This window comes from Coptis chinensis, chromosome 3, assembly GCF_015680905.1.
Source record: "Coptis chinensis isolate HL-2020 chromosome 3, ASM1568090v1, whole genome shotgun sequence".
Lineage (NCBI taxonomy): Eukaryota > Viridiplantae > Streptophyta > Magnoliopsida > Ranunculales > Ranunculaceae > Coptis > Coptis chinensis.
Genome location: NC_141458.1, coordinates 119887891 through 119901632, shown reverse-complemented (window position 1 = coordinate 119901632; position 13742 = coordinate 119887891). Strand labels below are relative to the sequence as shown.

Below are 13742 nucleotides of genomic sequence, written 5' to 3'. Positions count from 1 at the left end.
TTGCCAAGCAAAGTCAAAATGAACATCTCTACGGTGGCAGTTAGCAACAATAACTTATACTTAGATCAAGTAGAGTCAAGCAAATGCTTATACATCATGCTCTGGATATCGTGGATCCTCTTAATAAACTCATTGGCTTTGCCATGGATATGTGTTAAATCCGGAACAAGAGCGAGTTCAATAGGAGAACGAGGATTAAACCGATAAACAATTTGAAAAGGATTGTAACCAGTACTTCTATTTACCGATCTATTAAAAGCGAACTCTGTCTGAAATAATTTTTGTTCCCACTTCTTAATATTACTACTAGCTAAACTACAGACAAGATTCCCCAAGGAGCGATTCACAACTTTAGTTTGCCCTTCGGTTTAAGGGTGATATGCACTGCTGGAGTTAAGTTCAGTATGGACAAGCTTCCACAAACTTTGCCAAAAATGGCTTAAGAACTTGATATCTCTATCGGACACAATAGATTTAGGGAGACCATGAAGATGATAGACATCACGAAAGAAAAGTTGAGCCACATTCACAACATCAGTGGTCTTCTTACAGGCAATGAAGTGAGCCATTTTAGAGAATCTATCCACCACCACAAAAACAGAATCCATACCCCATTGTGTGTGAGATAATCCCACAACAAAATCCATACCGATATCAGCCCAAGGCTGAGCAGGTACATGCAAAGGCATATACAAGCCAACATTGCTTGCATTACCTTTAGAGACATGATAGATATGACAATGATCGACATACCGATACACATTTTTAGTCATGCTTGGCCAGGATAATAAGAATTAGAAGCAAGTTTGTAAGTCTTATCATGCCCAAAATGTCCTTATCCATGTAACTCTTTAATAATATGCAAACGAAGACTACAATCCGCCGCCCTTTAAAAAGAAAACCATCGTGCAACAGATAATCCGAACGCACACCAACTTGCATATTAGTTAGGATGGGAGAAAAAAAAGGATAATCGACTAAGAGCTCATGAAAACTGTCAAATCCCACTTGTGTCCTCATAATAGTCAACAAAGAAACATGTCTACTAAGTGCATCTGCGACACGGTTCTGAGCACCAGAAGTGTGTTTAAGCACAAAAGTAAAATCCTGCAAATAACTGGCCTAACACAATTGACGAGCACTAAACTTATCTTAGCTGGTTACCAATATGTTTCAAAGCCTCATGATCAATATGCAAGACAAACGTTAACTCGTTGTGGATCAAATAATGGCACCAATGCTTAAGCGAATGCATAGAACTCCAGATCAATAAGCACTATAATTTTGATGAGCACTAGTTAGCTTCTTACTAAAATAAGCTATAGGCCACATAGATTGACAAATAACTGCGCCAATGCCAACCTTAGAAGCATCGGTGTACACTTCAAATGATAATGAGAAATCAGGCAATGCAAGAACAGGCGAAGTAATCAATTTTTGTTTGATGAGTTCAAAATTAACTCACTTCAGCCTCCTGCTTAGTCCAATTCAAACAAATTTACCCACCTTCATACATGCAGTAATTGGTGCGGTACGGTAATGGTGCTGAAATTAGGAACGAACCGCCGGTAAAACAAAGCAAACCCATGAAAGCTCCAGCAGTCATGTAGATTAGTAGGTCAAGGCCAACGCTTAACAACTTCCACTTTTGATTCATCGACCGAGATACCATTTTTAGAAATAGCATACCCAAAAAAAGAACATGGTCAACACAAAAAGAGCACTTCTGAGGTGCTGCAAATAACTGAGCCCCAATTGTTGTAGGTGCGATTCCAAATCAATGCTATAAATCAAGATATTATTGAAATAAACAACCACAAGCACAATGACCAATAAATGGCTTCAACGTACACTTGATTCATAACTCGCATGAATGTGCTAGGAGCGTTGGAGAGCCCAAATGGCATGACCAACCATTCAAACAAACCCTCACGAATCTTAAAAGCCGTTTTCCATTTATCGCCAATGCGAATCCGAATTTCATGGTAACTACTATTCAAATCCAACTTAGTAAACACCACGTACTGCTCCATGTAACTGATCTAGTCAAGGTATTGGGAAGTGATATTTGACAGTGATCTTATTAATAGCGCGACTGTCAACACACATACGCCAACTGCCATCTTTCTTTAGCGTTAACAGAGCTGGGACCGCACAAGGACTAAGACTCTCCTGAATATGACCCTTTGCGAGTAAATCCTCCACATGCCTCTTGAGTTCTTCATGGTCCTTGGGACTCATATGATAATGAGGGCGATTAGGAAGACTAGAACCTGGGACAAGATCAATATGATAATGGATGTCGCATTAAGGTGGTAATCCTTTGGGTAAGTCAGTAGGGAATACATCATGAAACTCCTATAACACACCCCTAACGCACTCAAGGATAGTAGTAGATTGAGAGACCACTAGACTAACCCAATAGCAATTAGACCACTCTTGACTCCACCATTGTTTCCTCAAAACGGTGTCTAGACAATAAAGTCGAAATCTCCCCACTCACAGTACTAGACTTGGAGACAATTTCCTGGCTAGGCATCAACACAATCCTAACCAATTCCACCATAAAGTTGTATGTATTATGGCGTCCGTCATGTACAACGCCCCTGTCAAACTGCCAAGGCCTGCTCAACAACAGATGACATGCATCCATTGCCACCATATCACACCAGACTTTGTCCTTATATTTGGCACCACTGGAAAAATTCACTAGGCAACGCTTAGACACTGTTACCTCTGAAGTCTTGCTCAACCAAGACAAAGTATAAGGCTTGGGATGTTTCTCAGTTGGCAACTTCAATTTCTTGACAGTCTCCTCAGAAACTACATTTTCACAGCTTTCAGAATTGATGACAAGCCGACAGACTTTCCTGCCAATATATAGTGCAACTAGAGTGAAAAATATTGTTTCGTAGCCAGCCATTATCGCTCTCATCTTTCGGGGTAAAACAGATGCTGCGAACCACTAATAATTCACCCTAGTCACAGTGAACAATCTCTTCTGGCTGATCATCTTCACCAACATCAAACAAAGGATTGTCAAAATTGTGCACCTGAGGTCATCAGTTTGTTCATCATTGTCGACAAACAAGCTCTTCTTCTTACAATTAGAAGCAATATGCCCCTTTTCTCCGCAGCTAAAGCATGTTGTGTCTTTAAATCGTTGACCCCCACCTTGCAGAGTTGTGAGTCTATTAGGAGCTGACACAGTAGGGCGAGTAGTGGTAGAAACCGAGCCTCCCCCCTCCTTGTTAATTGGTTCTCAAGACACAGAGCTCGTTGATGATCTTTTGGCACTGTCCATGGGTCAAATAGATTCAACGTGTCTTTGAAGTTTTGTTGTAAACCCCCAATATAATGATGAACAAGTTGTTCGTCCCCCTCCATCAAGTCAGCATGAACCACCAATTGATTAAAGTTGTGTAATCATCAATAGACCGAAACCCTTGGTGAAGACGATTACATAAATAACGCTTATAGTGATAGGGCAAGAAAGCCGCACGTACGCATATGTTTCTTCAATTTATCCCAAGACTCAATCTTTTGCTTACCTTGATGGCTCCTAGTAGATTTCACTTGTTGATACCATGCTGAAGCCCTTCCTTTAAATCTTGTTACCATTAGGGGAACCTGTTTGTGATCAGGTATCTCCTTAAACTCCACGATTTCTTCAACCAAGCAGATCCAATCAATGAGTTCATCTGGCTGCAAGTTGCCTTGAAACTCAGGGATTTCGACCTTAATTCCAGACTCCCATCGCCTAGAATCATAACCATGTCTAGCTTCATGATTTTTTGGGCGAACCAAAGGGACAAAAGGATTAATATCCTCATCACCACTTTCTTCTTCCATCGAGCTTGTAGAAAGAGAATGATGGCGGTGCTCTGGCTATTGTTGGCTTGGACAGGTGCCAATTGGGCGGTGAGTGCATCAACCAGCCGTTGGAGATTGGCCACACAATCCACATCTACTAAGGGATCCATTCTTTGCCCTCTACCACGACCTGCTGCTACAAGTCTTCCACGAGGCATGATGTCAATAAAGATCAATAGCACTCAATACTCACAACAAAAGAATAGAGAACCTCTACTCTAAATAATAAACTTGATTGAAATTTTTTAAAAAAAAAAAAAAAAAATTGTCTTCTCTCATTGACTCGATTGATACCTTTTATAGACTACAATTTACTAAAAACTAAAAAACTTAATACTAAAATAGAGAGGGTCGAATATAGAAACTACCTAATGCAAAAGACAAACAACCGAAAGAAAAATAACCGAAAGAAAAAAATAACAACATAGCACGATGTCAATAAAGATCAATAGCCCTATAGGAACATGCCTGTAAATAATAAACTTTATTGAAATTAAAAAAAAAAAAAGATCCTTCCTTATATTGCATCACCATCCATAGACTACAATTTACTAAATATGATCAAAACATAATGTTGATAAAATAGATGAAGAACGTAAAAATAATTGGAAAAATGATGGCAAACAAATGATGAGAAAAATAACCCATAGTTCTTGCGTGATCGGGGAATGATGATGAGGTACCTTGCGGTTTGCCTACGTACCCTAAATTATCAATGTGATCAAGTCTCAAGAACGTAGTTGAATGAAAAATAGTTTGGTATTTATATAGGTAGAGTAGAGAATCCTTATAACTCAAAGTATTCATGTCCAAGCTAGATCCTTCCTTATATTGCATAACTCTCTAACCGATAATTATCTCTTTTGATAAGAAAACGAATCTTGACATAAATTAACGTTAACATTAAAAGCAAAAAATGAAAATGGTTGACGCGGAATGATGAGTTAATTCGCCCGTCACATCGATTCATGGTATTGGGAAAATGATGAGATCCGATTCTTCATGAATAAAATAGAGACCCTACTAATGATCGTTTGGGATCAAGGGTCTCAACAATGAGCTCTAAGGAAAATTATGGAGAAGAGATAGAAAGAAGAAGATAAAAACACTCAAAGAAGTGATGCGACTTCAAAATAAATTTGAAAGAGGCCAAAAGGTGTGGAGTAGTAATATATGTAAAAAGTGATATGAAAACACTTTATGAGTAATTAGGCTGCAATAAACATAATATGAGCTAAACTGGATGTAAGATATGATATAATAGTCCAAAGATGGGGTTTCTACACTATTATATAAAAGATGGAGAGAGGACGGTGGTTACACTCTTAATCTTCCAAGTCTGTTTATCTCCCTTTCCCATAAAAGGTGAAATAGAAAAAGTAACCTTCTTCTCTTAATTAGCCAATGTAATTAAGGCATGAGTAAATATGATATTTAATGAACCCACACATCAATTTAGGAAACCAAATAGTCTAAAAGATTTGAAATTAACCACTTTAAAGGATATGATATAGTGGACTTCAAAATATCATTTGAAAGAGGCCAAAACTAAACAAATGATTTTATTTACAAAACATTTTGTAAAAAGTGATATGGGTTGACATATAAAACAACATAATTAGGCTGCAATTGAAAATATATGAGCTAAACTGGAATCACACATTAACTGAACATTATATTTAAACAACCTAAAACAAGACTAACGCACAACAAATATGGTATCTGAGTTGGAATATTGTACCATTGTTTCTGCCAAAACTTGTCTAATATTGAGTTTGTCCTGGCTTTGGACTCGATCTAGAGTTTATAGTTTCAGTGTTTTTTTTTTTTTTTTGAAACAAGATTATATTTTGTCTATATATTTTCAAATTGTAAAATGTTTATTATTGTGCCATTTAGTGATTCTTTTGCATGATTTTTTTTTCAAAAGACTATTTATTTATTGAGCTATAGATAAATTTTTACTGACTCTTGCTTAAGGAATTTTTTCCACCTATGAATAGAATTGAATAAAATTTTGAATTGATTTTTGGATTAGAAATCTATAATCATCATTAGAATAATATAAATGGGTTTCTGAAACAAAAACCACGAATGTGTAAATTAATCAAAACCAATTTTAAACAAAAAAGAAGACCAGATCAGAACCCCAACTAAACAAGAATATTATGAATGTTAAAAGTGAAAACCATTGAACACCAGGAAGAGCACTATGATCAGGCCATGGGCTTAACATCCCACGCATGGCGCACCCTTGATTACACCAAAGCCAAATATTTCGATGTCGGGAGATATATCATACCCCAAAATCCCAAAAACCGATATATATCCTTTTGTTGACCGGTCAAAAATTTGTTTTATATGTCGATATATCAAAAAATATCATAAATATCGTTGACATATTAATAAAAATCGGTCAAAGATTGGTCAAAGTCAATAATCTATATAGTATATATCGATATATCAGAAAATCCGATATATATCAACTACAAAAATGTATCAATATATCCATCCGATATATCGCAATATATCCATATCGGACACCTCAAAAACTGAGATATATTGGCAACATTTCAAAAATATCGGTGATATTTGGGTCCTTCGATTACACTTACGTTGTTGTTTGTCTACGATAGGTTTTATCATTGTTCTAAAAATCGGTCTAGGCGGCCGCCTAGGCACTAGGCGGTGCCCAACCGACTCGCCTAGGTCCTAGTCGTTTAAAAAATCGGTGGACCAACTAGGCGGGTCTAGGCGGTCTCTACGCGGTCCAGTCAAGTTTTTTTTTAAAATTTTTTTTTTGAATGATTAAATGTCGAAAAATAAAGGCCCGTGTAGGCTTAAAATTTGAATGAGTTTAAAAGACTTAAGTCTAATGTAAATTATATGCCACTATAACAAAGAGTATGTTTTTATATGAAGTCAATATTCCTTAACTATTACGCATTTTTGTAATAAGTATATTTGTTTGTGTTTATTTTTTGAGTTATGGTAAATGATTTTCTTCATTTCTTGTAGTATATATGTGTATTACTAAATATATTAGGAAAAAAAAACTGCCTAGAAGGCCTAGGCGCTCTCCCACCTGCCGATTACCGCCTATTGTTTTTTAGAATACTGGGTTTTATAAAAGGCATAAGGGCCTTTTTGCATCATAGGCTGCGCTAGAGACCGGGGTATTAGTTTTAGTATGGGCCCAATCAAAATCAATAGAGAGATCATCAGGCACAGGGCGGATCTAGGGGGGCGGATGCACACCCAAGCTTTTGTCCAAAAAATAAATACTAGTGTTCAAAATAGAAACTGAAGGCAAAAAGCCAACAAAGTTAGCCCAACCCAATAGCCATTGACTCATTGAGCCCACATTGAGCCCAGTCGCTTAATCGATACGTGGGATAAAAATAGGATGGATAGATTCGAAAGTTAGAAAACGAACAGAACCGGGTAACTAACTCTAAAGTCTAAACTCTCGCCTCTCGGGTGACCGAAACGGGTAGTATCTCACACTCTTGGTTCTTCTTTCTCATTCTTGACCTCATGGGAGTATTTGCTTATTCCTTTTCTTCGGTTCTTCACTTCTTTGACTCTTGCAAACTCCTATTATTCTCCTAAGGTAAACTTTTTAGTTTAATTATTCTCAATTTATTAACTTATTATGATACTTGTTTAGTTGTTTAAATATTTGTACATTAGACATTAGTTTAGTTAAGACACCAATTTATTTAAATTGTTTATATGAGTTCGTTTATTTGTCTAAGGATTTAGTGACACCAATAGAACGATTTGTTTGAATTGGACTTTGTTTTTATGTATTAGAAATTTTGGATTGTGTGGATGATATGATCGATAACACCCAATGATAATTATTTTATCTATGTACTGTATATTGATAATTATTTAATATCTTAGGTTACAATGTCGCATAAAGAAGCACCCAAAAAACCATTAACTCTTCTATCGTTTTATAAGCGAAAAGATGATAAACCAGAAAGTGGCGAAACTTCAACATCTATTCTTGATACTTCAAAACTTGATGGGGATGAACAACGTTCTACCAAAGTTCAAGTTGTCGAAATTGAAAGAGATGAACCTTCTTCTCGAGTCCAAAGAGTCGGAGTTAAACATTCTTCCAAAGCTCAAGAAGTTACACCTATGGAAGTTGATGTCACTTCTCCATTTGAACGTGATCCGGGTAAACGTATTGCTATATATGAATACCCGCTTAACAAACGTGATGAAGCCCGAGTAGCTTATCTTAGAATGGGACCTTGTCGACCGGCTCATGAGAACGAAAAAGATTATCCATTGACTATGTTTGGAAATCAAGGACATTGGTTCAACGCTAATTGGTACAAACAATTTCCTTGGCTAGAGTACTCACTCCACAAGGATAAAGCATATTGTTTTCTATTTGAAACTTAACAAATCTTTCGAAGCATCCGGTGTTTACCATTGATGGGTTTCAAAATTGGAGGAAAGTTAACAGTGGGAAGCAATGCTCTTTTTTGAAACATGAAAGTGGTCTTTGTCTCCACAACATTGTAGGTCTAGTGAATCAACATTGTATTGTGAGAATCTGTTGTTTAGTGAATCCTTCAAGGGTTTTCTTTTACATATAGATAGTGTTATCAATAGATTTTCTAATGTTAAGCGATTACAAATAATCGGATCCCTTGTGGATGAAGCTCATTCGAAATGTTGTTTAATGTATTGAATACTTTGCACTTCAAAAAGAGGGTTTTCTTTTAGAGAGGCAAAGTTATGATGATGCTATTTCAATGGAATGTATCCATAATGAGTCAAAGAAATCAAAGAATTGTTGAAGCTTCCTTGTAATGTTTGAGTTTTCAAAAATTTTGAACAAGAAAGTTGAATCCATTTGTAAAGAGATAGTAGGTAATTGTTATAATGGGTCTAAATGCCATTCTTATGTATACCTCACATGGTATTCAAAAGGCACATTTGCATATATTTTTCTTTTTGCAAAAATGTGAATAAAGAAAATATCGTTATTCTTGCCAACATAATGATTGAGGATGTTGGTGATGCAAATTTTTTCTCTAAGGTATCCTTGTGGATGAAAAGCACAAGATCATTACTTATTTTGAGAGACATTATAAGCAAATGGCAATTATTATAAGATTTTTATCATTTGTTAATCTTGACTCTTCTTATCTCCACATGGTTTTGTTGGAAAGAATTTTTTAAGAAACCTCATGAAGTCACGCTATTGTTGGTGTTGAAAAGACATTTATTTTAGTCCATTTTGAATAGTATAATAAAATGATTAACTTTGAAAAAAGAGATTTCCAAAGTTCTTGCTAGTAAGAATTTGCTTATACTACAACTACAACTATTTTCGTACCAATGATTGTTGAGGCTGGGCATAATGTGCTTGGATTTCGACTTAAATTTTGACTGCAGGATCCAAAGTTAGTGGATCTTGTCTTCTTGAGCATTCACTCAGACCTGGACTATTGGACCAGGTCCACTTAGGATCCATTAAGAGCGAAACGGAATGAGGAACTCACAACGGGCCGGGGTAATATGGATACCTCAACCTATCCGTTCATTAGGAATTTAGGATTTAGGAGGTCTCATTTTTACCAATCCTTTATCCGTTAATTTCTGATTCTTTAAAAAATAGCCAGCACAAATTATCAGACCCTTAAGCTCTCTCACTAAAAATGTTCAGTGTCGTGGGCTCGTGGCCATATCTCTAAAGAATCATAAACAGAATTACCAGTTAAACATATTTACAATTCTTATCTAGAAGACACAGAACATTCAAAGCAAATGGATCTCCAAAACTCTAATTAGCAAACAAAGAATAATCAAATCTTTCACACTCCCAAATCCATTAACATAAGCAGGTGCCGACTAGCAAAGTCGGTAAAATTTTTGGGTGATGATACTAGAAGTCTGGGACCCCCCAATATCAAAGAGTTACTGATCTCATTTAAAACAGACTTGCCAATAATATATAAAAAAAAAAAATCCATTAACATAAATCCAAATCCCAAACACTGCAAGCCATACTTTGTCCCAAAGAGAAGTTTCAGATATTGTACTAGATGCACTTGGAGACTGACTAAACTATAACACAAATCACAAATGCCATATCCTAGCCTCCTAGGTGCACTATGCAACTAGCTACATATAAATAAGAACATAACCATAAACGTCAGAAAATCCAACTGACTAGCTTAGAAACTGCTCCATGTCTGGATCAATGTACATTCCTTCTGTGTTGTCTCCCTTTTGATACCAACTAAGGTCGAATTCAGGATCAATTGCAACTCCTTCCCCAACTGGTTGCTGCAATCACCAGCGAAAGAATAAGTTTATTAGTAATACTACAAAGAATACATCAATCAACATACAGCAGAGTATTAGGTTTAAGGCATGCCTGATTCACTGCCAGGTCCTCTTCGTTGAAAAAGAGACTGGTGAAGTCACAGGCAGAAGTGGCGGTCTGTAGTAATTCATGCCAACTACCGCCAAGTTCCGGTTCCACGTGCTGCTGTCGTTGCTGTTCAACTATTTGTGTTGTTGGCACGGTTTGGAACTGGAAAGGGTTCATGAAATCAGTGGTAGTAGGCCCACCTTGAGGAGCGGGAGGACTTTCTTCCATTTCCATTGGCCTCTTCCCCTTTCCAACTTGGTCCCTGTTTGAATTGTCATTATTTTCTGTTTCATCGTCACCGTTAAGACCCATCTGATTCACTTCACCAGGATGCATCTCGAACCACACATTGTTGTTTTCAACTGAGTAGTTATTTTCCGGCGCATTGAATTCTTTGGCTTGATTCCAAGTACCAAATGAACCTACGTCTTCCACACCAACACTTCCATTGGCTGCAGAGTTGTCTTGGCTCTGCAGGTTTAGGTTCCAATAGTTTTGTTCAATGGTTGTCTTAGGTAGAAATTGTTGTGTGACTAAATTTGCTTGTTGTATCATGGTCTGCAATATACTCAAGTGACTGCCTCGTGATGGAGCAGCATCCAAGCCATAAAGGGGGTTGCCACCGACGTGTTGTTGGTTAATCAGGGACTCATCAGCCATCCGTGGTGGTGACGTGTAGGCCCCTTGGCCAACTTCGACTTGGTTTTCTTGAGGAGTGTTCATTATAGCAGGATCCTCATCAGATGATGCATAGCCCGTGCTATTGTCCTCATCGGAATCATTTTCAGTAGTATCCCTACTGACTCTGCTAAGGTAGCTACGGTATTTCTGTGAAATTCAAAACTCCAAATTAAGATTTGAAATATAGGTTTCAGTTATTCAGTTAGACGGTATAACGGTATTATCTACCATTCGATGCACATGTAAGTATAATCGAATTTACTTACAATTAGCTAGAAATTGATTGGCCGTAATAAACCACTTTTAAGTATACTACCATAATTGAAAGCATTTTCCATTGATATAAGAAGCACACCTGCAAATGGCTTGCAATATTCCCTCTACTCAATCCTTCCACCTTCATCAACTCAAGAATTCTTTTCGGAACAGCTCCTAGTATAAGAAGAATCAAATTACGATAAGCAGGGTCTTTATAAGTAGTTTTAGTTAGTTATTCAAATTTGCGACAGCTAATAATAAGAGGAAAAAAATTGGAAGTATAGAAGAAATAAAATAACTTTAAGGTCAAGCAAGCAGTCTCTAGCTTACGATTGAGGCCTAATGTATTGAGGGCAGCCAAGAATTTTTTGTGAAGTTCAGGTGTCCAACACACCCTGAATTTATTTTGTTTAGTTGGAAGCTGATCTCTGCCTTCTTCGTCGTTGTTCATTTTCCTCTTACCATCATCTGATCTTTGATTTTCTTCACTGTCGGGGAAACTGTACTCTAGTCCAAGGTTTACCTGTGGATCTAAGATAAATTTGTAGTACTCAGGGTTGTTGCAGTACAGGTGTTGCCAAAGATTTTGAATATAGTCCAATAGTAAAGGCTTAGGAAGTAGGAAAAGAGCTCCACATCCAATTGCTCTATTCACAAGATTTGGATTTTCATCCGCAGACATAACTGCATTTCAAAAGAAATAAAAAATACGAATAATTAGTCTAAGGTCAAAAAATCCTTGAGAAAAGGTTGATATAGTATAAGAACTTACAAATAACTGGTATCTTGAACTCCCTTTTAACAATTTCAAGAAGTTGGAATCCATTGATTCCAAACATATGAATATCTGTTAGGACTAGATGAAATCCGCCTTGTGTCTCATGTAGCAAATCTAAGGCATCTTGTGCTCCAGAAACGGCTACAACTAAAGTAGAAAGATGATTCAGTTTGGATCTTAAGATAGAAATCCATGGAAAAATAATTGACAGAGAAGCTTTCAACAAATACAAACTAGTGAAATTCCTCGTTAAATTTTTTTTTCAAAAAATGAAGTAAAAAAATATATTTATACATATTCAGAAGGAATGGATTTACTACTGTTCACAAAGGACTTGCCGATCAATTTGTAGCGCTTGTTTTCCACTTTTGTATAAGTTTTACAAATTTAATAAAATTGTCAGTTGATTTTTTTTTTTTTTTTTTTTTTTTTTTTTTTTTTTTAAACAATTATATGGAGGGCATGGAAAAAAAATATGTTGGTTCAGTATTTCAAAAGGCCGTCACTACTAAACGAAAATGGAAAACAATAAAAAAAAATCAAAAGCAAATCATTCTTCCCTTTCGCATATATATATTTGGGTGATGAAACCGGAGTTCTGGAGCTCGAACCCGCCAGCATCAAAGAGAGGTCTGGGGCTCAAACCCCCCGCCAGCATCAAAGAGTTAGTGATCTCATTTAAAACAAGCTTACCAAGCAAAAAAAAAAAATATATAAATGAAAGGCATGGATTCTTCAAGTCACATAATCACATACTTTGTTTTATCGAAAAAATAAAAATAAAAACAATGACATACTCTTTAAAGTTTAAACACAATCTCTCACCAGTCACCATTACTCTTTACCAACAAAACGATGATATATATATATATCCATGGAAAACAAACATATTAAAAAATAATTAAATATACGCATGCAAGCACTCATTTTTCAATTCATAAGCAAAGATCCATCTTCATTTTTCAAATATCTCCTTGAAATAATAAACATGAATTCTCCCGTATATACCTTCATATTCACATTTCTTCAGCATTATTTCAACAACGTGACGGCATGTTGGGTCGCTATCTACAGCCAAAACACGAATGCCCGCGGAAAAGCAGTTCCTGCGAGATTTTTTCAGTATGACCTCGTCAACATTCATGATGGATATATGATGTCTAGTTAGGGTGGAACACTCAGAAGTAATGGTGGGATCCGGAGCTAGAGTACGAGAAACACTGAAAAACAATGTGGCTCCTTTCTATAGTGAACTTGAGAGAGGTGGAGGGTGAGGAGTGATTTATTTGTAGATGTAAGAGTCTACAAGATGAAGGGCTGAACTTCCTAATTTTGAATTCTTTTGGGGTTCTACTGAAAATTTATTTGTAATTCGAAGGTGATTGGCAAATGTTTTAATAGCTTTGAAGACGAATTTTGCATGTATGCAATGCCACCTTAAATGTAGATCACTAGATTAATTGCATCCAAAAGGGCAGAAAGGGAAAATGCAAAATCAACTAAACATTTAAAACTAAATTAAGAAAATGAATTAATGTCCTGTGCAAGAGCATCTATAGGTGGTGGTAGTATACTTTTCAAATTTGAAGAAAACATTTGGAGAATCTGGTCACAAATTTCGACCAACTCTAGGTGGTCGCAAATATCATTCGCAAATTTGGAATAGGACTACCTTGCGCGACATTGATACTGTCGCCCCCAAGTTGAAAAAAAAACTCACGCGACATTCCCAAAAAAAAAAAACCA

General features: G+C 36.5%; 1 protein-coding gene across 2 annotated transcripts; it reads right to left on the bottom strand.

The window, feature by feature from the left end:
• Nucleotides 1–9828: 9828 nt before the first annotated feature.
• Nucleotides 9829–13427, bottom strand: LOC147513730 (uncharacterized). Of its 2 annotated transcripts, none has more exons than XM_086599553.1 (6): nt 13005–13427; nt 11991–12143; nt 11549–11902; nt 11316–11392; nt 10283–11107; nt 9829–10191 (listed from the first exon to the last, which is right to left on the bottom strand). In XM_086599553.1, exons 1-6 carry the CDS (start codon nt 13138–13140, stop codon nt 10075–10077), a joined length of 1662 nt encoding a protein of 553 aa, XP_086455679.1. In that variant the 5' UTR covers nt 13141–13427; the 3' UTR covers nt 9829–10074. The 2 variants fall into 2 exon arrangements, with proteins under 2 accessions (XP_086455679.1, XP_086455680.1); XM_086599554.1 differs by lacking the exon at nt 13005–13427 and adding an exon at nt 12794–12929.
• Between the last annotated feature and the right edge of the window lie 315 nt (nt 13428–13742).

Excerpts from the sequence above, each read along its gene's own strand:
- LOC147513730 (XM_086599553.1), bottom strand. The coding sequence starts at position 13,140 with ATGAATGTTGACGAGGTCATACTGAAAAAATCTCGCAGGAACTGCTTT. Across the intron at positions 11,903-11,990 it reads GTTCAAGATACCAGTTATTT|TTATGTCTGCGGATGAAAAT; the intron begins GTAAGTTCTTAT and ends TTTGAAATGCAG. Across the intron at positions 11,393-11,548 it reads CAATACATTAGGCCTCAATC|GAGCTGTTCCGAAAAGAATT; the intron begins GTAAGCTAGAGA and ends TTCTTATACTAG.